General features: G+C 44.6%; 1 protein-coding gene across 8 annotated transcripts in view; it reads left to right on the top strand.

Moving 5' to 3' along the window:
- LOC138662455 (von Willebrand factor A domain-containing protein 5A-like) overlaps positions 1-25,560 on the top strand; it is a 287,253-nt gene that overhangs the window by 215,149 nt on the left and 46,544 nt on the right. For 4 of the 8 annotated variants that reach the window (XM_069748157.1, XM_069748132.1, XM_069748148.1 and 1 more), the window contains 5 exons: positions 211-234; positions 9,512-9,553; positions 9,707-9,763; positions 11,145-11,171; positions 22,843-22,926. In XM_069748157.1, coding sequence (XP_069604258.1) covers positions 211-234; positions 9,512-9,553; positions 9,707-9,763; positions 11,145-11,171; positions 22,843-22,926 — 234 coding nt within the window. The remainder of the gene's footprint in view (positions 1-210; positions 235-9,511; positions 9,554-9,706; positions 9,764-11,144; positions 11,172-22,842; positions 22,927-25,560) is intronic. The other 4 variants (XM_069748173.1, XM_069748140.1, XM_069748165.1 and 1 more) reach the window with 3 other exon arrangements.

The following is a 25,560-nucleotide window of genomic DNA, read 5'->3' as shown; positions in this document are numbered from 1 at the left end:
ACTGTCTGCATATTAGATGGAATGACCTCATTGTGTTGATTCATCTATACCAAGATTCCTGCAACAGGGAGCCGGACCTGGGAGGTAAATACGGACATTAATGAGCTAAATGCTGTCTGCATTGTTAGGTTTGTGTTTTTTTTTTTTTTTTTAATCAAGTATAGATCCAGGACCCTCGACTCTAATTCTTTTCTTCATTTCTTTCTGTAGGGGGTCCTGGGGCCTATCATTCAGGTATGCTTTATCTTAAAGTCAAGGACTCGTATTTTTAATTTTTATTTCCTGAACTAGATGTAACTCTGAAGAAAGGGAATGTTTTTTCTCTCTTTTTGAAAAAAAAAATATTTAAGCTTATTATATTTTTATGTTTAATGTAACAACTGTCATATTGGGGGGGGGGGGGGGCAGATTCCCTTCCTCTATTTCTATGGACACCAGTAGGTGTCCAGTGATTCTTTTCTTATCCAGCCAAGTCGTTATAGTTCTCATTTGCACATTTCATGTATTAAAACACTTCCCCGTCACCGTCTTATTTCAATCTCGGAGCCGTCCTGATCCTGATCACGTGTTCAGACAGCGTCTTCTGTATGGACCGGACTTTCTCAATGTAAACCTATCATAGCTTGCATTGAGAAAGGGACTTCTGGTCCATGCAGAAGTCGCTGTGTAAGTTGATTAGCCAGTAGTGCAGTCACGTGGTGCAGAAGTGGAACGGAACGGCGCTGAGGAACACTAGAAGTTTCTTCTAAGGGCAGTCCTACACGTCCAGATAATTCCGGTACCGGAATTATCCGTGTCCGTGAGCCCCTGCGTTTCTGTGGCGCATCAGTGTAGCCACTGGGTACCACACGCACCGTACAGGAGACAGCGCTAAAGTTTAGCGCCGTCCCCTGCATCGTGCTGAAGCCGCGATTCATATCTTCTGTGCAGCAGTGTTTGCTGTAAAGAAGATATGAATAATCCATTTTTTTTGTGGTTTTTCGTGTTTAAAATAAAGGTCCATGTCCCCACCCCCTGTGCGCCCCCCCCCCCCCGCTGTTCTGAAAATACTCACCCGGCTCCCTCGTTGGCTGTCGCTGCTTCCTGCCCTGGCCACACCTTCTACTGTATGCGGTCACGTGGGGCCGCTCATTTACAGTAATGAATATGCGGCTCCACCCCTATGGGAGGTGGAGCCGCATATTCATGACTGTAATCGGCTGCACAGAAGATATGAATCGCGGCTTCAGCACCAGTGGGGGGGACAGCGCTTACTAGAGCACTGTCTCCTGCACGGCACACGGACTGCACACGGACAACGTCCGTGTGCGGTACGTGTTTTACACGGACCCATTGACTTTAATGGGTCCGTGTAATACGTGCGTACCCACGAACACTGACATGTCTCCGTGTTTGGCACACGGAGACACGGTCCACAAAAAATCAATGACATCTGCACAGGTGCATTGATTTTAATGTGTCTACGTGTGTCAGTGGCTCCGGTACGTGAGGAAACTGTCACCTCACTGACGTGTGAAACCAGCCTAAAATTGCACTTTCTTTATCGCTTCATTGGGGGACACAGATGACCATGGGTGTATGCTGCTGCTGCTAGGAGGCTGACACTATGCAAAAAGGGAAAAGAACAATAGCCCCTCCCCGGTAGTATACACCCACCGACAGGCACTGAGCACCTCAGTTTTTGCTTAGTGTCTGTAGGAGGCAGACCTGGATCTCCCAGATCCGCAGCTAATCATTTTTTGCTTTCGTAGGTTTGTTGTGTTTTACTAATTATTTATTTTGTTTTTCAGATTCAACTTTTAGGGAATAAGGGTGTTAATTCACTCTGCCTTCCCATTATTAGCGGCTCTCACAGCGCAACACTCAGGCCTGCTGGCAGGACATTTCTCCCCTGTGCCTTCATTTGTGCCTCAGGGTGAGTTTGGTGGCCGGTCCTTGCTGAATTTCCTCCTCACCCCTCTCCTCGGAGAGGGCTGAGAGGGAGACGGTAGTCACCAGCGGTGACCTCCCCCCCTTTTTCCCTAAGGGGGTTGATGCCGTCTCCTGGAAGAGGGTTCTTCTCTCCAGCGTCCCTGCCTTCCCTTGGGCCCCTGGACGACCCTCATACAGCGCTGAAGATGAGGTAATGAAGATATATCGGGGGAAGGGGACTGTTGTTTGTATTTCACGCTGGCTCCCTTCCCTCCCCTGGACCTGTCAGCGCTGCCCTGCCATCTAGTCCATGCGTTGTTCATTCAGCACCGCGGCTTCCCTTTTTTGTTTTCACTTTAGCTCAGTTCGGGCCGGTCGGCCGTGCCTCCTAATCGCCCACGCTTTCTTAGCGCCCAGTGATATTTTAATACTTCTGCCACTGGACCTATCAGGGGTTTCTCTTTTCCCGGTCATTTGCTGTGCGCTTAACCACTCCCCCCTTCCCCACGAGGCCTCCTCTATTCCTCCTCCATCTTGGATTCTGCTTCCTATCCGGACGCTACTCCACTCAGGGGGCACAGATACCGGCTCAGCTGCAGCTCTTTCCTTACTGTACGGTTGGCTTTCATCCGTACCCTAGCAACCCCCCCCTCCCCCCCCCCCGCAGTATATCATACTCCAGAGGCAGCGCTGCAGTAGTTTAGACTTACACAGACAGGGCTTTCCAAACCCTTTTTTTCTTACTATAAGCTCCCAACCTACATATGTCCAACTCTATGGGGGCTTCTGTTCCCAAACCCACCATCATTCATTACGCTTGCTCACGCTGCAAGAAAAAGTGGTCAGCAGGTCAGTCGTCACCCTTCTGCCAATCCTGCAGTCCACCTACCATGTCTGCTCCGCAGGAAGCTTCCGAATCTCGGGATGAGTGCACTCCCCCTCCCCCAGAGTGGGCAGTTGCTATGTCTCAGTCAGTCTCTGACTTGACTAAAGTATCCCAATCTCTGGTCCAGGCGCTTGAATGACTTCCGCTTCTAGCTACAGCCACCAGTGCTCCGACCGTCTCTCATGGCGAGTCGCACGCACCTGTTATCGACCCTCAGAAGAACGCTCCGGCTGGCCGTTCTAGAAAGAGGTCCCTGTCTGGCTCCTCTTCCAGCTCTCCGGGTCCCTCAGCAGTTCCCAAGCTGCTCACCTCTTCCCAATTCCCCTCTTCGGAGGAGGACCTTGGGTCGGACATAGATTCCCAGTCTGGGTCTGACTCTGACTCAGACCAGACGTCTGGCATACAGGCTATTCTGGATAGTCTCATCTTTGCTATCTCCCAAACTCTTAAGCTTAAACATGACGAGGTTCCCTCACAGGATCCTTCTGTCTCCTTCAAACGGGTCAAGCATCCTTCTCGCTCCTTTCCCAATCACGAGGAATTTGAGTCTACCCTGTCTAAGCACTGGGAACATCCGGAGAAGCGCTTCCCAGGCAGAAAACACCTGGACGTATTATACCCGTTTAGTGCTGACCTTCTTGCCAAATGGCCAGAATATCCAAAGGTGGACCCACTGGTTTCCCATCTTTCATCCAAGACGGTCCTGTCCTTACCTGACGCTGCGTCGCTTAAAGACGCTGCGGACAGACAGAGACAGAAACTCTAGCCAAATCAGCTTTCGAGGCATCAGGAGCTTCCCTCTGCCCCAGTTTCGCCTCCACCTGGGTGGCAAAGGCCATTTCCGCCTGGGCCAAGATTCTTCGACGAGGCATTTTGGCTTCGGCTTCCCCACAGGAACTGGCTGATTTGGCAGACCAGATTGGCCATGCGGGCAAATACGTTTTGGCTGCCTCCTTGGATGCAGCGGCCTGTTCCGCAAGGGCAAGTAGCAACATCATTTCTATACGCCGCATTCTTTGGCTCAAAGCATGGAGCGCAGATACAACTTCTAAGAAGTCTCTCACCAACCTAGCCTTTCAGGGTTCCAGACTCTTTGGCTCTCGCTTAGACCAGATCATTTCTGATGCCACGGGAGGAAAAAGTACTTCCCTCCCTCAGTCTAGACCAAAACGTTTCTTCAATAAAAAGGGCCCTAGGCCTTTTAGGCACTTTCGTCAGTTTCGGACCTCTGACTCCTCTTCCCAGCAGGAGCAACTTTCCGCTTCAGGAGAGCGGAGGAGACCCTCTTACATGCATGCCCCCAGATGGAGAACAAGCATGCCCCCAGATGGAGAACTAAGAGCCAACCTTTCAGGTCCTCTGGCTCCCGTTCCGATAGATTTTGTTCCAAGTGACGGGTCACCCCCACCTGGAATGACTTCCAGGGTGGGAGGCAGACTTCTTTCCTTCCGGGACGCCTGGCTGTCTGTAGTCAGCGACGCCTGGGTCAGAGAGGTAGTTACCTCCGGTTACAAGATCGAGTTTTCTTCCCTTCCGGAAAATCGTTTCTTCCTCTCTCGTCCACCAAGGCAACCGTCTCAACTGCCCGGGTTTCTTCAGGCCGTCTCTTCCCTGGTCACAGCTGGCGTAGTCGTTCCTGTCCCTTCAAACAAGCGTTTTTCGGGGTTCTACTCGAACCTCTTCGTAGTCCCCAAGAAGGACGGTTCCCTTCGCCCAATTCTGGATTTCAAGTTTTTGAACCGCCATGTTCGACTCCGCCACTTCAGGATGGAGTCCTTGCGGTCTGTGATTGCCGCCATGGAGCCCGGGGAGTTCCTGTGTTCAGTGGATATTCAGGATGCGTACCTTCATGGCCCTATCTGCGTACGGCACCAGAGGCACCTTCAGTTTGCTATCCAGGAAGAGCACTACCAATTCACGGCCCTCCCGTTCGGCCTGGCATCGGCCCCCAGGGTCTTCACCAAGATCATGGCGGCGGTCATGGCCATCCTTCGTTCCAGGGAGATACTCATCATCCCCTACCTGGACGATCTTTTGATCAGGTGTTCTTCTCATCGAGACTGTGCGCGAAACCTCCAGATCACTCTGGACACTCTGACTCGCCTCGGGTGGATCATCAACCGGGACAAGTCCTCTCTGATTTCCTGCCAGCGTCTGTCCTTTCTGGGCATGGAATTCAACACGAACTTGGCTCGGGTCTTCCTCCCACTGGACAAGTTCTCCGGTCTCCGCAAGGCAGCCCGATCTCTCAAACACCCAGCTCCTCGCTTGCTTCCGTTCTGCATGGCAGTCCTGGGAAAGATGGTTGCCTCCATGGAGGCCGTTTTCTTTGCCCAATTCCACACACGTCCCCTCCAACTGTTTCTTCTCTCCACTTGGAACAGATCCACGACCTCACTGGACCGCCCCGTTCGTCTGCCTCGGCAGGTTCGGCAGTCACTGACCTGGTGGACCCTGTCTTCATTGCTCCTCAGAGGGAGGTCTTTCCTTCCGCTTCAGTGGCAGGTCATCACCACAGATGCCAGCCTGCTCGGTTGGGGAGCGGTCTTCCGACATCTCACAGCGCAAGGTCACTGGACCCACCAGGAGGCTCTTCTTCCTATCAGCTTACTGGAGATCAGAGCAATCTTCCTTGCCCTACTCCACTGGCAATCACTCCTGGCCGGTCGTCCTGTCCGCATCCAGTCGGACAATGCCACGGCTGTGGCATACTTAAACCACCAGGGTGGGACACGCAGCAGTCAGATAATGGCAGAGGCAGCAAGGATACTTCATTGGGTGGAACGTCACGTTCCGGTCATTTCAGCAGTCCACATTCCGGGCGTCGAAAATTGGGCAGCCGACTTCCTCATCCGCCAGGGCCAGGCGGCGGGCGAGTGGTCTCTCCATCCCTCAGTATTCGACCAGATTTGTCTTCGTTGGCGCACCCCAGACGTCGACCTCGTGGCGTCTCGGATGAACCACAAGGTTCCTCAGTTTGTCGCCAGATCCCGGGACCCTATGGCCATCAGCCACGACGCCCTGGTAATCCCATGGTCACAGTTTCAGTTTCCTTACCTGTTTCCCCCACTTCCCTTGATCCCAAGGGTAGTAAAAAAGATAAAGTTAGAGGGGATTCCGGTCATACTCACAGCTCCAGACTGGCCAAGGCGCCCCTGGTATGCGGAGCTGGTCAACATGCTCGCAGATACCCCTTGGAGACTCCCAGACCACTCAGATCTTCTCTCACAGGGCCCACTCTTCCACCAGAGTTCTCAGTCCCTGCATTTAACGGCATGGCTGTTGAGGCCGCGGTTCTGAGGGAGTCTGGTTTTTCTCATCAGGTTATACAGACCATGATCAGAGCCAGGAAGCCAGCTTCTTCTCGTGTTTACCACAGGTACTGGAAGGCTTTCTTCCAGTGGTGCGAGACACACGACGGCTTTCCGATGACTTTTTCCCTTCCGGAGTTTCTGGGCTTCCTGCAGTCGGGTCTCGACTCGGATTTGTCCCTCAGTACCCTAAAGCAGAGGTCCCCAACTCCAGTCCTCAAGGCCCACCAACAGGTCATGTTTTCAGGATTTCCTTTGCATTGCACAGGTGATGCAATTATTTCCTGCGCAAAACTAAGGAAATCCTGAAAACATGACATGTTGGTGGGCCTTGAGGACTGGAGTTGGGGACCTCTGCCCTAAAGGGTCAAGTTTCCGCCTTGTCCATTCTTTTCCAAGGGGACTTGGCTTCCGTCTCTCAAATGAAGACTTTTATGCAAGGAGTTGCTCATCTTGCTCCTCCTTTTCGAACTCCGCTGGAACCTTGGGACCTCAATTTGGTTCTTAGTGCCCTCCAGACCGTTCCTTTTGAACCGCTTCAGGACGTCTCTTTTTCCTTTCTTTCCTGGAAGGTGGCCTTCCTCATTGCCATCACTTCAATTAGAAGAGTTTCCGAGTTGCCAGCATTATCCTGCCGCTCCTCCTTCCTGATTTTTCATCAGGACAAGGTCGTTCTAAGACCTGTCCCCGAGTTTCTTCCCAAGGTGGTTTCCACTTTCCACATCAATGAGGATATCATTCTTCCTTCTTTTTGCCCTTCTCCTGTTCACCCCTTGGAGAAGTCTCTTCACAAGCTTGACGTTGTCAGGGCCGTTCGGATCTATCTTTCTAGAACTGCCCATTTTCGCAAATCCGACTCTGTTTGTCATTGCTGAGGGTCGCCGGAAAGGCCTTCCAAGCGTCCAAATCCACTATTTCTCACTGGATTTGTTCTGCTATAACGGAATCCTACCATTCTCGAGAGACACATCACCCTCCTGGGGTACGGGCCCACTCCACCAGAGCTGTCGGTGCTTCCTGGGCTGTTCGTCACCAGGCCTCCGCTTTGCAGGACTGCAAGGCTGCCACCTGGTCATCTTTACATACGTTCACGAGGTTCTACAGGGTTCATACCCAGACCTCATCTTGATGCAGGTTTTCGTAGGAAGGTACTGCAGGCGGCGGTCGCACATCGGCTGACCTGAGCCATTTTCTCGCTTCCTTTCTACCCACCCTTTTCCAGGACTGCTTTTGGACGTCCCACGGTTATCTGTGTCCCCCAATGAAGCGATAAAGATAGAGGGATTTTTGGTACTCACCGTAAAATCTCTTTCTTGGAGCCTTCATTGGGGGACACAGCACCCTCCCTGGTTATTTGTTCTTGGTACCGTGTTTGGGCCTACAAGTCCTGATTGAGTTGGTACTCATGTGTTCTCAGTTATGGTTGTTTCTCCTACTGCTTTTTTCACCAACTGAGGTGCTCAGTGCCTGTCGGTGGGTGTATACTGCCGGGGAGGGGCTATTGTTCTTTTCCTTTTTTGCATAGTGTCAGCCTCCTAGCAGCAGCAGCATGCACCCACGTTTATCTGTGTCCCCCAATGAAGGCTCCAAGAAAGAGATTTTACGGTGAGTACCAAAAATCCCTCTTTTTTTTTCCACAAGAATCGATGATGTTTTGAAGGCTAAGGTCAGTCACACCAAATTTTGATTTAACCCCTTAGTGACGGAGCCAAATTTTGAAATCTGAAGAGTGTCACTTTATGTGGTAATAACTCTGCAACACTTCAACAAATCCCAGTGATTTTGAGGTTGTTTTTTCGTGACACATTATACTTTATGATAATGGTAAATTTATGTCAATATATTTTGTGTTTATTTATAAAAAAATATCAAAAATGTGAGAAAAATGTTAAAAAATTAGCAATTTTCAAAGTTTGAATGATTATCCCTTTAATCCAGATGGTCATACCACAGCAAACCATTAATAAATAACATTTCCCACATGTCGGCTTTACATCAGCACCATTTGTAAAATGTTCTTTTATTTTGTTAGCATTTGAGGAGGTTTAAAAATGTAGCAGTAATTTTCAATTTTTTCAAGCAAATTTACAACATTTATTTTTTTAGGGAACTATCCATGTTTGAATTGACTTTAGGGGTTTCGTATATTGGGAAACCCCCAAACGTGATACCATTTTAAAAACAGCACCCCCTGACATATTGAAAACTGCTGTCAGGTAGTTTATTAACCCTTTAGGTGCTTTACAGGAATTAATGCAAAGTGGTATGATAGAAATGAAAATGTGTATTTTTACCACCTAAATGCCTCCAACTTCTGAACAGGTTACAACAGCCGTCAGATTCTAAGACCGCTATTTGGTCATGAATTGCCATCGCAAACATCAGGACCACACAATCATGATCTGAGGGCACCAATTGGGATAAAGAGGAAGCCCACACACTCTGTTAACCATTTATAATGATGTAGTCACTATTGACAGCAGCATCTAAGGGGTTAAACAGATTTGGACGGTGCCAACACTGATCGTGGCTGATACAGCAAGTTGTCAGCTATAGTGCACAACCGACAGCAGCCGGATTGTCACCTGTATGGGGATACTATTCTCTTATATCTCAGGTCAGTTAAAAGACGTATTAGCTGTCATTAAGGGGTTAATTTTTGCATAAAACTCTTGCACAGAACTGTAAAATTAGGAAAATTCAAACATTTCCTCATTAATTTAATGACGAAAGCTTTGGACCTTTTAAGAACTTTAAGTCTCCACATCTCGACATGATTAACATGTCACTCTCCGCAAAGAGAAACAATACTTCTTGGAGACCTTTTAAGAACGGAAGACTGAAGTTGCTTAAAGGGAATCTGTCACCCCCCAAACTATATATGCATGTTGCCCTTTCAAAGACGAGTTCAGTAATACCTTTACATGTCCAGTCCAGTCTCCGTTACTGAGAAATCAGCTTTTTAATTGCTAAGCCAATGAGGCTTAATGGCTGTGGTAGAACTGAAGCCTCTGTCACGCCAGCTCTATTTTGTCACAATGCCAGGCTGCACTATAATTTTGCGACATTTGGTTGGCCCGTGTCGTTTTATGCCTACAAACTTCGACAAACTGGCAACCCCTACTTGTCATATTCATGGTGAGCGGCGCCGTTCCTTACGCCACAAGTCTTAGGTTTTCTCAGAGATGCACACCACTTTTCAGACGTGCTGGAATCAAAGAGAGGTGTGTGCACCTCCTAATGAACCAGAAACGTCTCACAGAAAAATATGAAAAACATCGGTCTTAATGAATTTGGCTTTAGTGTTCCTTACAAAATATATATATTTATTTATGTAAAAACCCAACAAAATGGACTTTTAACTTTCACAGCTCTTAATCTTTTAATTATCTTTACTTAACAGCTCCTATGATGTCAGGTGTCAGAAAAGCAAAAATGTATTCTGGTGTGTACATTTTACTTTTTTATTTGTTGTTTTTTGCATTATTATAGAGATTACTTGGGTTGCTGTGAAGTGTAAACACCTTTTCTTATTTTTATAAGGATCCTCTGAAATGAACTTTTGTCCTAACTCTTCTTTTTTTTTTCTACCTAACAGGTCGCATGAGGATGGCTCAAAACTCAATCACTCCGGATCTTTCCATGGCTACATATGGTGTGTTTTTCCTCTCTTTTTTTGCATTATTGTACAGATTAGTTAGGCTGTTGTAGAAAAGTGAAACCCAATTTATCGTCCAACATCATAATGACCCATCACACTTATCACCAGAGACAAGTGGCACCATTGGAACCCACCACCATCCACATCCAATATCATCATCAACCAAAGGCATCATCACCGATAACAACCCCGGCCAAAACTACCATGACCACCCACCATCCTCATTTATCACCACCATCAGCCTCACACAACATGAGCTCCATAGCTTGAAAATCATCTTTAATAAAGAGGTTGTCCTACAAAACACATTGACTCTTTTAGGCAAAACTGAACAAATGTTCAGTTAGATTCATTTCCCCCAAAAAATCTACGTGTGCCTAGATATTGCTGTTATATTTTTGTTATGGCACCTCCATGATGAAGAGGCCAATTTTGATCTTCAGGATGCAGCCCCATTTTTTTTTAGATCTGATGTATCATTTTATGTTTTTATAACTTTGGTTTGATTCTACTTACGCACGTGATTCTGAGACTTTTTTTGTGACACATTGTACTTTACTTTACAAGATACCGGTAGCATGAATGAGACACAGGCTGCTTTATAGTGCGTATTTCTCTAAAGTGCTGCGGAGTGCACCTTCCCTTTCCCTTAACACCAATGTATCTTATCCTCTCTTATTTCACCCAAGATCACGTTATCCCACGCCATCATTGCTAAAGGCTACAACAGCGTTGGTGTCATCCACACCTTCATCACTGAGGACTATGCTGCTCATCCAACACATCAGACACTCATCATTACCCAGGACCATCTGCAGGATGGAGGAGGACCGAGTGTCTAGTGTGTCAGGATGTTACGCTTCACACCTGGAGTTTATACCATTATATAATATATACTATACTATTATGATGCGGTGATAACAGCCACATGGTTTTGCAAAACCCCAAATAAACCAGAATGAAAACAATAATGAGGACTATGTGGTTCTTGAATTGAGTCTTTATTGTTGTGCTGATTGCCTGATCACACAGAGGTCATTACAGTGTGTCAGTACAGGCAATTAACTGTGAGCAAAACAGCGCAGCACAAATCTCTCTCCCGACCCGGACTCCAGGCTGATCGATTTTACCTGTGCTCATACACCAGTAGATATGAGGACCTGAATAGGGCAAAAAGGTCTTCAGTGTTGGGACATCCACATGCCCACATATAAGTGATATCCCTACACCCTCACAAATAAATTACGGCATCAATATTTGTTTTAAATTAATTTTGGATTATATGAATGTTTTATGGTTGTCACATTTCAGTGTTAGTTGATCACTGTGTGTTTTACGTTCTGTAAGATATTCTCACAATTTGTTTTCTTTACAGACTGTTGCAATGCTGTAATGGCTGCAGGTAAGATTGATACGAAGAATAATTTATCATACCACTGATACGATGTGCCAAAGTCAATGAGTCGATTGCTCCTCTTACCCCATCAAGCCCCTACATTAAAGGGGTTTACCCACAAACAAAAGTTAATCTTAATCAATAGATCTTGGAATAATAATGATTTCCACAATTGGATGTGTTTAAATAAAATGTTCCTGTGCTGAGATAATCTTATACATGTGCCCTTGCCGTGTACTGTGCAATGGCTGTGTCTGACCGTACAGGGACATGGTCTGATCATACCACAGCCCCTAGGCAGGGGGGGACCCAAAAGAGTATACAGACAGGACAGCATGGGGTTACAGCTGACTTTCTTTGTGATCCAAAACATTTCCCTGCCAGTTTTTAAACAATTATTTCAAAGAAATAGTTCTTTGTGATCCACAAAATAAATAGTATATATATATATAGACATTGACCAGATAAATAGTATACACAGTGACCAGATATAGTATACACAGTGACCAGATAAATAGTATACACAGTGACCAGATAAATAGTATAGACATTGACCAGATAAATAGTATACACAGTGACCAGATATAGTATAGACATTGACCAGATAAATAGTATACACAGTGACCACATAGTATAGACAGTGACCAGATAAATAGTATACACAGTGACCACATAGATAGTATAGACAGTGACCAGATAAACAGTATACACAGTGACCAGATATAGTATATACATTGACCAGATAAATAGTATACACAGTGACCAGATAGATAGTATAGACAACCAGATAAATAGTATACACAGTGACCACATAGATAGTATAGACAGTGACCAGATAAATAGTACACATAGTGACCAGATAGATAGCATAGACAGTTGCCAGATAAATAGTATACACAGTGACCAGATACAGTATAGACATTGACCAGATAAATAGTATACACAGTGACCAGATAGATAGCATAGACAGTGACCAGATAAATAGTATACACAGTGACCACATAGATAGTATAGACAGTGACCAGATAAATAGTATACACAGTGACCACATAGATAGTATAGACAGCGACCAGATAAATAGTATACACAGTGACCAGATACAGTATAGAAATTGAACAGATAAATAGTATACACAGTGACCAGATAGATAGCATAGACAGTGACCAGATAAATAGTATACACAGTGACCACATAGATAGTATAGACAGTGACCAGATAAATAGTATACACAGTGACCACATAGATAGTATAGACAGTGACCAGATAAATAGTATACACAGTGACCAGATATAGTATAGACATTGACCAGATAAATAGTATACACAGTGACCAGATAGATAGTATAGACAACGAGATAAATAGTATACACAGAGACCACATAATTAGTATAGACAGTGACCAGATAAATAGTATACATAGTGACCAGATAAATAGTATACACAGTGACCAGATATAGTATAGACATTGACCAGATAAATAGTATACACAGTGACCAGATAGATAGTATAGACAACGAGATAAATAGTATACACAGAGACCACATAATTAGTATAGACAGTGACCAGATAAATAGTATACATAGTGACCAGATAAATAGTATACACAGTGACAACATAGATAGTATACACAGTAACTACTGAGCCACCATGCTGCCCATGAATGATAACACCAAAACTTTTTCTCCCATCATGGTTAGTAGTTGGGTGAAGCCATTTATTGTCAAACTACTGTGTTTTATCTTTTTAAATCATAATGACAACCCAAAACATCCAAATGACCCCGATTAAAAGTTCACATACCCTGGTGATTTTGGCCTGATAACCTGAACAGAAGTTGACACAAATGGGTTTGAATGGCCACTAAAGGTAACATCCTCACCTGTGACCTGTTTGCTTGTCATCACTGTGTGTGAATAAAAGCTGACTGAGTTTCTGGGATCCAGACAGACTCTTGCATCTTTCATCCAGCCACTGACGTTTCTGGATTGTGAGTCATGGGGGAAAGCAAAGGAATTGTTAACGGATCTACGGGAAAAGGTAGTTGAACTGTATAAAAAAGGAAAGGGATACAAAAAGATATTCAAGGAATTAATAATGCCAGTCAGGAGCGTTCAAACTGTGATTAACAAGTGGAAAATCAGGGGCTCTGTAAAAACAAAACCTCGGTCAGGTAGACCAACAAAAATGTCATCCACAACTGCCAAGAAAATTGTTCAGGATGCAAAGAAAAACCCACAAATAAAATCAGCTGAAATACAGATTATTTGAAAACTAGCAGTGTGGCTGTTTCAAGATGCACAATAAGGAGGCACTTGAAGATAAATGGGCTGCATGGTCGAGTCACCAGAAGAAAGCCATTATTGTGCAAATGGCACAAAGTATCTTGCCTACAGTACGCAAAACCGCACAGAGACTAGCCTCAAAGCTTCTGGAACAAGGTAATTTGGAGTGATGAGACCAAAATTGAACTTTTTGGCCACAACCTTAAATGTTACATTTGGAGAGAGGTCAACAAGTCCTATAATGATAGGAACACCATTCCTACTGTAAAGCATAGAGGTGGATCGCTGATGTTTTAGGGATGTGTGAACTACAAAGGCACAGGAAACTTGGTCAAAGTTGAAGGAAAGATGAATGCAGCACGTTATCTGCAAATACTGGAGGCAAATTTTCACTCATCAGCAAGAGAGCTGCGCATGGGACGTACTTGGATGTTCCAACATGACAACAATCCAAAAGACAAGGCCAAGTTGACCTGTCATTGGCTACAGCAGCAGAACAAAGTGAAAGTTCTGGAGTGGCCATCTCAGTCTCGACCTCAGTATCATTGAGCCACTCTGGGGAGATCTCAAGCTTGCAGTTCATGCTAGACAGCCCAGGAATTTACAGGATCTGGAGGCTTTTTGCCAAGAAGAGTGGGCAGCTTTACCATCTGAGAAAATAAAGCATCTCATCCACAACTACCACAAAAGACGTCTGGGGTATGTAAATTTTTGAGCACAACTGTATAGCTCCTAAATACGCCACTTTAAGCAGTAATCCCATAAAAGAATTATATGTACCGTATCTACCAGATGTACCTACCAGATATACTACCTCCTGCCTCCAGGCAGTACTATTCACCCACTAATAATACAGCTATTTAGGTTTGTTCCATTGGGAATTATCAATCTCATATATAAAGCTGAGTGTATGTATGTGTGTGTGTGTATTATTGGCCACGCCCACTCCACAACCAATCACTAAGCATCTTTCATTTCACCAGAGCTGTTTAAAAGATAAAAGCTGAACTGTGATTGCAACAGTTTTCCTTAGCCATGCTCACTCCGCATAGCAGGCACAGGCCACATCTAGCTCCGTCATGTCTAGAATGGAGTTGCTTCTGTGAGGCATGACGTCAATGGAAAGGGAGGAGCCTCATGGATGGAGATGTGAGGGGCAAAATGAGAGTTGTCAGGGGGAAAATGAGAGAAGTGAGGAGCTGCTGCAGTATGAGGCTGTGTAAAGAGAAAAGTGAGGCGCTGCAGGTGGAGGCTGTGTATAAGGCTAAATTCACACGTTCAGTATTTTACCTCAGTATTTATATGCCAAAAACACAAGTGGGTATAAAATACAGAAGTGGTGACGTGTTTCTAATAAACTTTTTCTCTGATTGTTTTACTCCAAGTTTTAGCTTACAAATACTGAGGTAAAAATACTGACCAAATAACGTGTGAATGAGGTCTATACTATATACAGCTGAGATGACATACAGGTATATTCTATATACAGGAGGAGATGACACACAGGTATATACTATATACAGGAGGAGATGGCATACAGGTATATACTATATACAGGGGAGATGGCATACAGGTATATACTATACTAAATGGTGGCCCGATTCTAACACATCGGGTATTCTAGAATATGCATGTCCACGTAGTATATAGCCCAGCCACGTAGTATATTGCCCAGCCACGTAGTATATTGCCCAGTGACGTAGAATATTGGCCAGTTACGTAGTATATTGCCCAGTCACGTAGTGTATAGCGCAGCCCATGTAGTATATAGCACAGCCCACGTAGTATATTGCCCAGCCCATGTACTATATTGCCCAGCCCACGTAGTATATAGCAATGTGGGCATCATATCCCTGTTAAAAAAAAGAATTAAAATAAAAAATAGTTATATACTCACCTTCCGGAGCCCCCGGATCCAAGCGAAGCGGTTACCGACGCTCCTCGCGCGGTCCGGTCTCAAGAGTGCAATGCGGTCTCGCGAGATGATGACGTAGCGGTCTCGCGAGACCGCTATGTCATCTCGCGTGATCGCAGCTTGGACCGGTTACCGGAGCGTCGCGAGCGGGAAAGGCCTGTTGTGGATCCGAGGGGCCGACGGACGGTGAGTATATAACGATTTTTTTTAAAATTATTTTTAACATTAGATATTTTTAGTATTGATGCCGCATAGGCAGTATCAATAGTAAAACGTTGGTCACACAGGGTTAATAGCAGCGTTAACCGAGTGCGTTACACCGCGGCATAGCGTAATCAGTTAACGCTGCCATTAACCCTGTGTGAGCGCTGACTGGAGGGGAGTATGGAGGGGGCACTGACTGCGGGGAGGAAGGAGCGGCCATGTTGCCACCGGACTGTGCCCGTCGCTGATTGGTCGTGGCAATGGTCGTGGGTGTTTTGCCACGACCAATCAGCAACTGGGATTTCCATGACAGACAGAGGCCGCGACCAATGAATATCTGGGACAGACAGACAGACGGAAGTACCCCTTAGACAATTATATAGTAGATACAGGAGGAGATGACATACAGGCATATACTATATACAGGGGAGATGACATACATGTATATACTATATAGAGGGGAAATGACATACAGGTATATACTATATACAAAGAGGTGACATACAGGTACAGTATATACTATATACAGGAGGAGATGACAAACAGGCATATACTATATACAGGAGGAGATGACATACAGGCATATACTGTATACAGCGTAGATGACATACAGGTATATACTACATACAGGAGGAGATGACACACAGGTATATACAGAAGAGATGACATACAGGTATGCAGTCACGGCCAAAAGTATTGACACCCCTGCAATTCTGTCAAGATAATACTCAGTTTATTCCTGAAAATGATTGCAAACACAAATTCTTTGGTATTATTATCTTCATTTAATTTGTCTTAAATGAAAAAACACAAAAGAGAATGAAGCAAATGCAAAACATTGATCATTTCACACAAAACTCCAAAAATGGGCCAGTCAAAAGTATTGGCACCCTCAGCCTAATATTTGGTTGCACAACCTTTAGCCAAAATAACTGCGACCAACCGCTTCCGGTAACCATCAATGAGTTTCTTACAATGCTTTGCTGGAATTTTAGCCCATTCTTCTTTGGCAAACTGCTTCAGGTCCCTGATATTTGAAGGGTGCCTTCTCCAAACTGCCATTTTTAGATCTCTCCACAGGTATTCTATGGGATTCAGGTCTGAACTCATTGCTGGCCACCTTAGAAGTCTCCAGTGCTTTCTCTCAAACCATTTTCTAGTGCTTTTAGAAGTGTGTTTTGGGTCATTGTCCTGCTAGAAAACCCATGACCTCTGAGGGAGACCCAGCTTTCTCACACTGGGCCCTACATTATGCTGCAAAATTTGTTGGTAGTCTTCAGACTTCATAATGCCATGCACACGGTCAAGCAGTCCAGTGCCAGAGGCAGCAAAGCAACCCCAAAACATCAGAGAACCTCCGCCATGTTTGACTGTAGGGACCGTGTTCTTTTCTTTGCCTCTTTTTTCTCCTGTAAACTCTATGTTGATGCCTTTGCCCAAAAAGCTCTAATTTTGTCTCATCTGACCAGAGAACATTCTTCCAAAACGTTTTAGGCTTTTTCAGGTAAGTTTTGGCAAACTCCAGCCTGGCGTTTTTATGTCTCGGGGTAAGAAGTGTGGTCTTCCTGGGTCTCCTACCATACAGTCCCTTTTCATTCAGATGCCGACAGATAGTACGGATTGACACTGTTGTATCCTCGGACTGCAGGGCAGCTTGAACTTCTTGAACTGTCTGAGGACTTGAGAAACCAAATTGTGAGGAAGCATGAGCAATCTCAAGGCTACAAGTCCATCTCCAAAGACCTGAATGTTCCTGTGTCTACCGTGCGCAGTGTCATCAAGAAGTTTAAAGCCCATGGCACTGTGGCTAACCTCCCTAGATGTGGACGGAAAAGAAAAATTGACAAGAGATTTCAACACAAGATTGTGCGGATGTCGGATAAAGAACCTCGACTAACATCCAAACAAGTTCAAGCTGCCCTGCAGTCTGAGGGTACAACAGTGTCAACCCGTACTATCCGTTGGCGTCTGAATGAAAAGGGACTGTATGGTAAGAAACCCAGATAGACCCCACTTCTTACCCCGAGACATAAAAAAGCCAGGCTGGAGTTTGCCAAAACTTACCTGAAAAAGCCTAAAACGTTCTGGAAGAATGTTCTCTGGTCAGATGAGACAAAAGTAGAGCTTTTTGGGCAAAGGCTTCAACATAGAGTTTACAGGAGAAATAAAGAGGCATTCAAAGAAAAGAACACGGTCCCTACAGTCAAACATGGCGGAGGTTCCCTGATGTTTTAGGGTTGCTTTGCTGCCTCTGGCACTGGACTGCTTGACCGTGTGCATGGCATTATGAAGTCTGAAGACTACCAACAAATTTTGCAGCATAATGTAGGGCCCAGTGTGAGAAAGCTGGGTCTCCCTCAGAGGTCATGGGTCTTCCAGCAGGACAATGACCCAAAACACACTTCAAAAAGCAGTAGAAAATGGTTTGAGAGAAAGCACTGGAGACTTCTAAGGTGGCCAGCAATGAGTCCAGACCTGAATCCCATAGAACACCTGTGGAGAGATCTAAAAATGGCAGCTTGGAGAAGGCACCCTTCAAATATCAGGGACCTGGAGCAGTTTGCCAAAGAAGAATGGTCTAAAATTCCAGCAGAGCATTGTAAGAAACTCATTGATGGTTACTGGAAGCGATTGGTCGCAGTTATTTTGGCTAAAGGTTGTGCAACCAAGTATTAGGCTGAGGGTTCCAATACTTTTGTCTGGCCCATTTTTGGAGTTCTGTGTTTTGCTTTTTGCCTCATTCTCTTTTGTGTTTTTTCATTTAAGACAAATTAAATGAAGATAATAATACCAAAGAATTTGTGTTTGCAATCATTTTCAGGAAGAAACTGAGTATTATCTGACAGAATTGCAGGGGTGTCAATAATTTTGGCCACGACTGTATATACAGGGGAGATGACATACAGGTATATACTATATACAGGGGTGATGACATACAGGCATATACTATATACAAGAGGAGATGACACACAGGTATATACTATATACATAAGAGATGACATGCAGGTAAATAATATATACAGCGTTGATGACATACAGGTATATACTACATACAGGAGGAGATGACACACAGGTATATACTATATACATAAGAGATGACATATATACAGGTATATAATATATACAGGAGGAGATGAAATATAGGTATATACTATATACAGAAAAGATGATATACAGGTATATACTATATACAGGAGGAGATGACATACAGGCATATACTATATACAGGGGAGATGACATACAGGTATATACTATATACAGGAGATGACATACAGGTATATACTATATACAGCGGAGATTACATACAAATATATACTATGTACAGCGGAGATGACATACAGGCATATACTATATACAGGGGAGATGACATACAGGTATATACTATATACAGGAGATGACATACAGTTATATAGTATAAACCAAAAAAGAAAAAGGGGAACCCTAGCAGCCGTAAAGTGCGGCGCCGAATATTCAGTATAACTCGACAAGTAAACCATAAAATATGCCCCTATAAAATCCAAACCAGACAGGGGTACGTAAAGATATAAATTTTATTGAAGATATTAAATATACTAGTACCAGTACAAACATGAAATATAGTAGCACCAGTACAGACAGGACAACAGTGATAAAGCGAAACAAACAGCTAAAAAGGAACAGTGCATCAGATGTAATCACATATAGGGGGATGCACTGAAAGACTGCACAGAAAATGTCACTGCTGCACTACCTACAACACCTGAAGCATAGATGCCGGACAAATAGTAACGCCCACTTAAATCAATATGACATCTCATGAGAGAAAGCATGTGAAGAGGTGAGCCATATGGTACCAGCACTGCACGCCCAGGATACTGGGTCGCAAGGCTGTGTCATATAAGACAAGGTACGCCAGATAAGGCATGAAGTAAAAATACAATGAATAAATGAACACTAGGTACAAATACCTTGAGACATCATGACAACAGGGTGCAGGCGTGCAGACAGGGAACAGAGAGCCTCGACGCGCGTTTCACCGCCTTGGCTTCGTCAGGAGGCGTGGCAAGTAAAAAGAGGGCCGGGATATGTATGGGAGAGTGAGGGGAGTGCCAGCGAATCGGCGCGCTAGACCCAGCATGATGTGTAGACGCGTCAGCCGCGAGGCGGGCCGGAGCGCGCCGTGGAGCATGGGAAGGAGGACATGCGTCATCCGTCCCATCACCACAGCAACGCTACCGGCCGGCGACGCCACCGAGGCGACACAGCGCATGCGTGGGGCGCATCTGCGCCGGACAGAGGAAAATGAACTTAGAAGGCATATGTGGAGATCTCCTACCTGGCGCCGAATTCCCCACAGGATAACCCGCAAAGGGTAAAGTAGTTGGCAAAAAAATCATATTTCTAGAAGCGGGATATATTGGGGGGGAGCGGCGCACTCATAGACCACAGAACATAAGATAATTAAACCGGCAGAATTATCCCTGGGTATACCAAAGGAACTTAATCAGAATAACATCTATTTAAAAAGATGATGATAACAGCATCTATATATAACACATAACTGATAAAGTAATATAATGAAACGACATACAGATTAATAAATAATAAAAACCTGATTGTCAAAATACACAATATAGTTATATAAAGCAGAACTGTATGCCTAGTAAAGAAAGACCACAAACAAGCAGGTAAACTGTGAAGGAGGTTATTAAGATTATTTAACCATAAAACGTCGGACTAGTTGGTAAATGATATATCATGAATGCGTCCGACATAAATCAGTCCATATAACCTCTGTAAATCCGGACAACGTCTCCAGTGTTAAATAAATAGGGCAGCACACTGCAGCGCCAAAACATGTAAACTTGAAAAAACGAAATTTGAACTGCATTACTGCACTAGAAATATGAAAAATGAGAGCTTTTAGCGCACAAAAATGGCCAATTTTATGTGTACCTCGTAGCCACGTTAAGGCATCTCTCTTATACGAGGTCCTAAGTTTGACCTACCTCACTGAGAATAAACGTCTCCATCTGAATGGGTACATGCAAAAACCTCTTCTTGGACTCAAATTCTCTCTCTATGTGGAGGGGTATTGGACCTACTATAATTAAAACACCTGAAGCTAGGAGGCGGGGAGTGCACGATCAGAAGGCTAGAGAATACATTTCAAAAAACCTGATCTGCACATCCAAACATAGACTGAGTGTGAACAGGTGCTGAACCCAGAGTCGCCAACTCGTATATAGTTAAATAAATAGGGCAGCACACTGCAGCGCCAAAACATGTAAACTTGAAAAAATGAAATTTGAACTGCATTACTGCACTAGAAATATGAAAAATGAGAGCTTTTAGCACACAAAAATGGCCAATTTTATGTGTACCTCGTAGCCACGTTAAGGCATCTCTCTTATACGAGGTCCTAAGTTTGACCTACCTCACTGAGAATAAACGTCTCCATCTGAATGGGTACATGCAAAAACCTCTTCTTGGACTCAAATTCTCTCTCTATGTGGAGGGGTATTGGACCTACTATAATTAAAACACCTGAAGCTAGGAGACGGGGAGTGCACGATCAGAAGGCTAGAGAATACATTTCAAAAAACCTGATCTGCACATCCAAACATAGACTGAGTGTGAACAGGTGCTGAACCCAGAGTCGCCAACTCGTATATAGTTAAATAAATAGGGCAGCACACTGCAGCGCCAAAACATGTAAACTTGAAAAAACGAAATTTGAACTGCATTACTGCACTAGAAATATGAAAAATGAGAGCTTTTAGCGCACAAAAATGGCCAATTTTATGTGTACCTCGTAGCCACGTTAAGGCATCTCTCTTATACGAGGTCCTAAGTTTGACCTACCTCACTGAGAATAAACGTCTCCATCTGAATGGGTACATGCAAAAACCTCTTCTTGGACTCAAATTCTCTCTCTATGTGGAGGGGTATTGGACCTACTATAATTAAAACACCTGAAGCTAGGAGGCGGGGAGTGCACGATCAGAAGGCTAGAGAATACATTTCAAAAAACCTGATCTGCACATCCAAACATAGACTGAGTGTGAACAGGTGCTGAACCCAGAGTCGCCAACTCGTATATAGTTAAATAAATAGGGCAGCACACTGCAGCGCCAAAACATGTAAACTTGAAAAAACGAAATTTGAACTGCATTACTGCACTAGAAATATGAAAAATGAGAGCTTTTAGCGCACAAAAATGGCCAATTTTATGTGTACCTCGTAGCCACGTTAAGGCATCTCTCTTATACGAGGTCCTAAGTTTGACCTACCTCACTGAGAATAAACGTCTCCATCTGAATGGGTACATGCAAAAACCTCTTCTTGGACTCAAATTCTCTCTCTATGTGGAGGGGTATTGGACCTACTATAATTAAAACACCTGAAGCTAGGAGGCGGGGAGTGCACGATCAGAAGGCTAGAGAATACATTTCAAAAAACCTGATCTGCACATCCAAACATAGACTGAGTGTGAACAGGTGCTGAACCCAGAGTCGCCAACTCGTATATAGTTAAATAAATAGGGCAGCACACTGCAGCGCCAAAACATGCAAACTTGAAAAAACATGTTTTGGCGCTGCAGTGTGCTGCCCTATTTATTTAACTATATACGAGTTGGCGACTCTGGGTTCAGCACCTGTTCACACTCAGTCTATGTTTGGATGTGCAGATCAGGTTTTTTGAAACGTCTCCAGTGTGGCCTCCCCTCCGCATGTATATGAATAAAGAACCGATGAACGACAACAGCATCTGATGAAAACAAGACATAATAGTGAACATATATACAACAAATATAAAATATACCCGGACCACAGTAGAAAAAATAAAAAGAACAGCATCTGAAGAAAATATCTAGAGAAAAGACTTGAAACTGAGGGCCTCATTTAAACCCTTAGGTGAGAGCGTATCCAGGGTTATTATCCAGCGTGCTTCTTTTTGAAGCAGTTTCTGTTTCACGTTACCACCCCGGATCCCCATATAGATGCGATCAATCCCGCATACAGAGAATCCCTTTGGATTACTGTTATATCTCTCGAAAAAATGTTTAGGGATTGATTTTAACAGCTGTGGTTCGGGACAATTTTCTGAACCCCTTATGTCTCTCAGGTGTTCCTGTACTCGAATCTTTAGGGGCCTGGTTGTCATGCCAACATACAAGCGATCACACGGGCACCGGCCACAATATACTACTGCTTCGGTGTTACAAGTAATGTGATGAACAATCTTATAATTTTTGTCTCCTGCAGAATTGGTAACATTTTTTGTTCTTTTAATAGTACCACAGGCCGGACACTTCCCGCAGGGAAAGCAGCCCCAAGGAGGACCACTGCTGATTGAACCAAAAGGATTACTCTTAGGGGGTACGTAATGGCTGCTACATAAAAGGTCACCCAGAGTGCGGGATTTACGCCACGTAATGAGGGGATAAGATGTAAGTTGATTGGCCAAATCCCTGTCAGTTAACAGAACTGGCCAATGTTTTTTAAAGATGCTATTAATTTCTGACCAATTAGAATTGAACTTAGTAATAAAGCGAGGTGTCAGATCTACATTTTTGTTGTTAGTTCTTCTAGGTGGTTTTGTCAGTAAGGTTGCTCTATCAGAATTAAGGGCACAGGAAAAGCCTCTGTAGATATCTCTTCGTTTGTAACCTCTATTCCTGAACCGGGAGGATAAGTCCTTGGCCTGATTGATAAAATTAGCATCATCCGAACAGATGCGACGGGCTCTCAAGAACTGTCCATAGGTATTGAGCTCTTAAGTTTAGGAGGATGAGACGATGTAAAATGCCACAGTGCGTTAGTGGCCGTTTCCTTACGGAAGATAGTCGTATCCACAGTACCCTTACTAGAATTGGTGATCAATAGATCCAAAAAGTCAATAGACTTCTGGCTATACTTCCATGTAAGCCTGATGTTGAGTGTATTGACATTTAATTGGTTCAAAAAGAAATCCAGCTGCGACGTGGAGCCCTGCCATATAAACAATATGTTGTCAATATAGCGAAGCCACGAGATGACGGAGTTGTGACCTGGTGTGTCAAGAACCATATCCCTCTCCCACAGCCCCAGGAACAAATTAGCATACGAGGGCGCACAAGACGCCCCCATAGCCGTGCCCTGGAGCTGTAGGAAGGGGCGGTCCTTGAACACAAAAAAATTATGAGTAAGAATAAACTGTAAAAGTTCCAAAATAAAATAAATCAAATTTGATTCCAAATTCATCATGTCAAGAAAAAATTTCACAGCCCGCATCCCGTGGCCATGCCCTATCGACGTGTAGAGGGACTCCACGTCGCAGGTGACAAACCACATGTCATCGTCCAGTGTGAGGCCGTCCAGTCTCCTCAAGACCTCAGTGGTGTCCTTGACAAAAGACGGGAGGGTCTCAACGCATTGTTTCAGATAGAAGTCAATGAACTGACAGGCTGGTTCACAAAGACCCCCCATACCCGAGACAATAGGTCTGCCAGGTGGGCAGAGGGGGTCCTTGTGAACTTTAGGTAACAGGTAGAAAGTAGGAATGATGGGAAATTCTGGCAGAAGAGCCAGTCTCATTTTTGTAGTAATGGCTTGAGACTCCACCCCCTCGTCCAACAAATGACTCAATTCTCGTTGAAATTTCGCTAATGGTAAGGCATCAAGTTTTTTGTAATGATCAGGTCTAAGTAGTTGTTTAAAGGCCTCAGCCTCATACAGATCAATAGGCCGCAACACCACATTACCCCCCTTGTCCGCCCTTTTAATGACAACATCCTTCATAGCTCCGAGTTCCCTCAGGGCAATCCTCTGTCGAGGTGTGAGATTATCATGGAGGACACAAGGGTTTAAATTCTGAAAGTCCTCCCTGATCAATCTCACAAAGATTTCTACTTGAGGGCAGGCGGACAAGGGGGGAAAAGTCTTAGAACGTAAATGTAGATGTGTGGGGACAGCAGAAGAGTCAGATTGAAAGTTTTCGGCCTCCAAGGACTCTAAGTCACTCAAAACTTGCAAATCAGTCTGGGTGAAGGTTGAGTCAGATTTAGGGGCAAAATACTTTTTAAAGATGAGCTTCCTCGCAAAAAGCTCCAAATCCTTAATTAAAGTAAAATAATCAGACTCCTCAACCGGTGAAAAAGAAAGTCCTTTCGAAAGCACCTCAACCTGTGACAAACTCAATTGAAAATGAAATAAGTTAATTACCTTTAAAACTTCCTCATTTTCTTGTCTCGGAAATTGTAATGGTGCTTTCTTTTGACGGTGGCTGGTGTGGGAATGCGCTGGACAAGAAGGTCTGTTGGAGGACCAACCTTTGCTGACGAGTGTCCTCTGTCTAAAAAATGCTCTCCACATGTTCCTTCTGAAGCAGTAGAAACACTGGAGAATGATTGAGATCTAATGTGCTTTCTAGGAGGTTTTTGACGCCAGCGATAGATACGCTTAAGTTGATAATCCTCCAAATCACGTAAATATTTTTTAGTTTTGTTATTTTGTATCTCGAGCTCCCACTTAGGCTGGGTTCACACTGCGTTGTGTGAACCCGTTTAACGGACTACGTTACACCACGGCATAACGCGGTGTAACGTAGTCCGTTAACGCCGCCATTACAAGCAATGGCGAGCGCATCGCTAGCGCACGCCCACAATGGGCGTGCGCTAGTGATGTGCCGTCATTGAGTGACGGACCCGAGACGCCGCCTGCAGCGTTTCCAGGTCCGTCACTGCTAGCTCGCCGCTAGCGCAGATGGAGCTAGCAGAAGCTCCATCTGCGCTAGCGCTGTGCAAGTGCCGGCACTTGCGTTAGTGCAGTCCGTTTAACGGATATGTTGAACGGACTGCACTAACGTAGTGTGAACCTAGCCCTAAGAGCTCCTCTTCTAGAGACAGATCGAATTTCCTACACTCGTCATTTGGGAGTGTGCCTTGGATTTTGTCACGTATAGTCTCAATTTCTTTCTCTAAGGTCTCAAGAGTTCTCTTATCCACCCCCACAAGTAGTTCCAGAAGAGTTTTA

This window comes from Ranitomeya imitator, chromosome 1, assembly GCF_032444005.1.
Source record: "Ranitomeya imitator isolate aRanImi1 chromosome 1, aRanImi1.pri, whole genome shotgun sequence".
Lineage (NCBI taxonomy): Eukaryota > Metazoa > Chordata > Amphibia > Anura > Dendrobatidae > Ranitomeya > Ranitomeya imitator.
The sequence above is the reverse complement of the archived record's forward strand: the minus strand, read 5'-3'. Positions and strand labels throughout refer to the sequence as shown.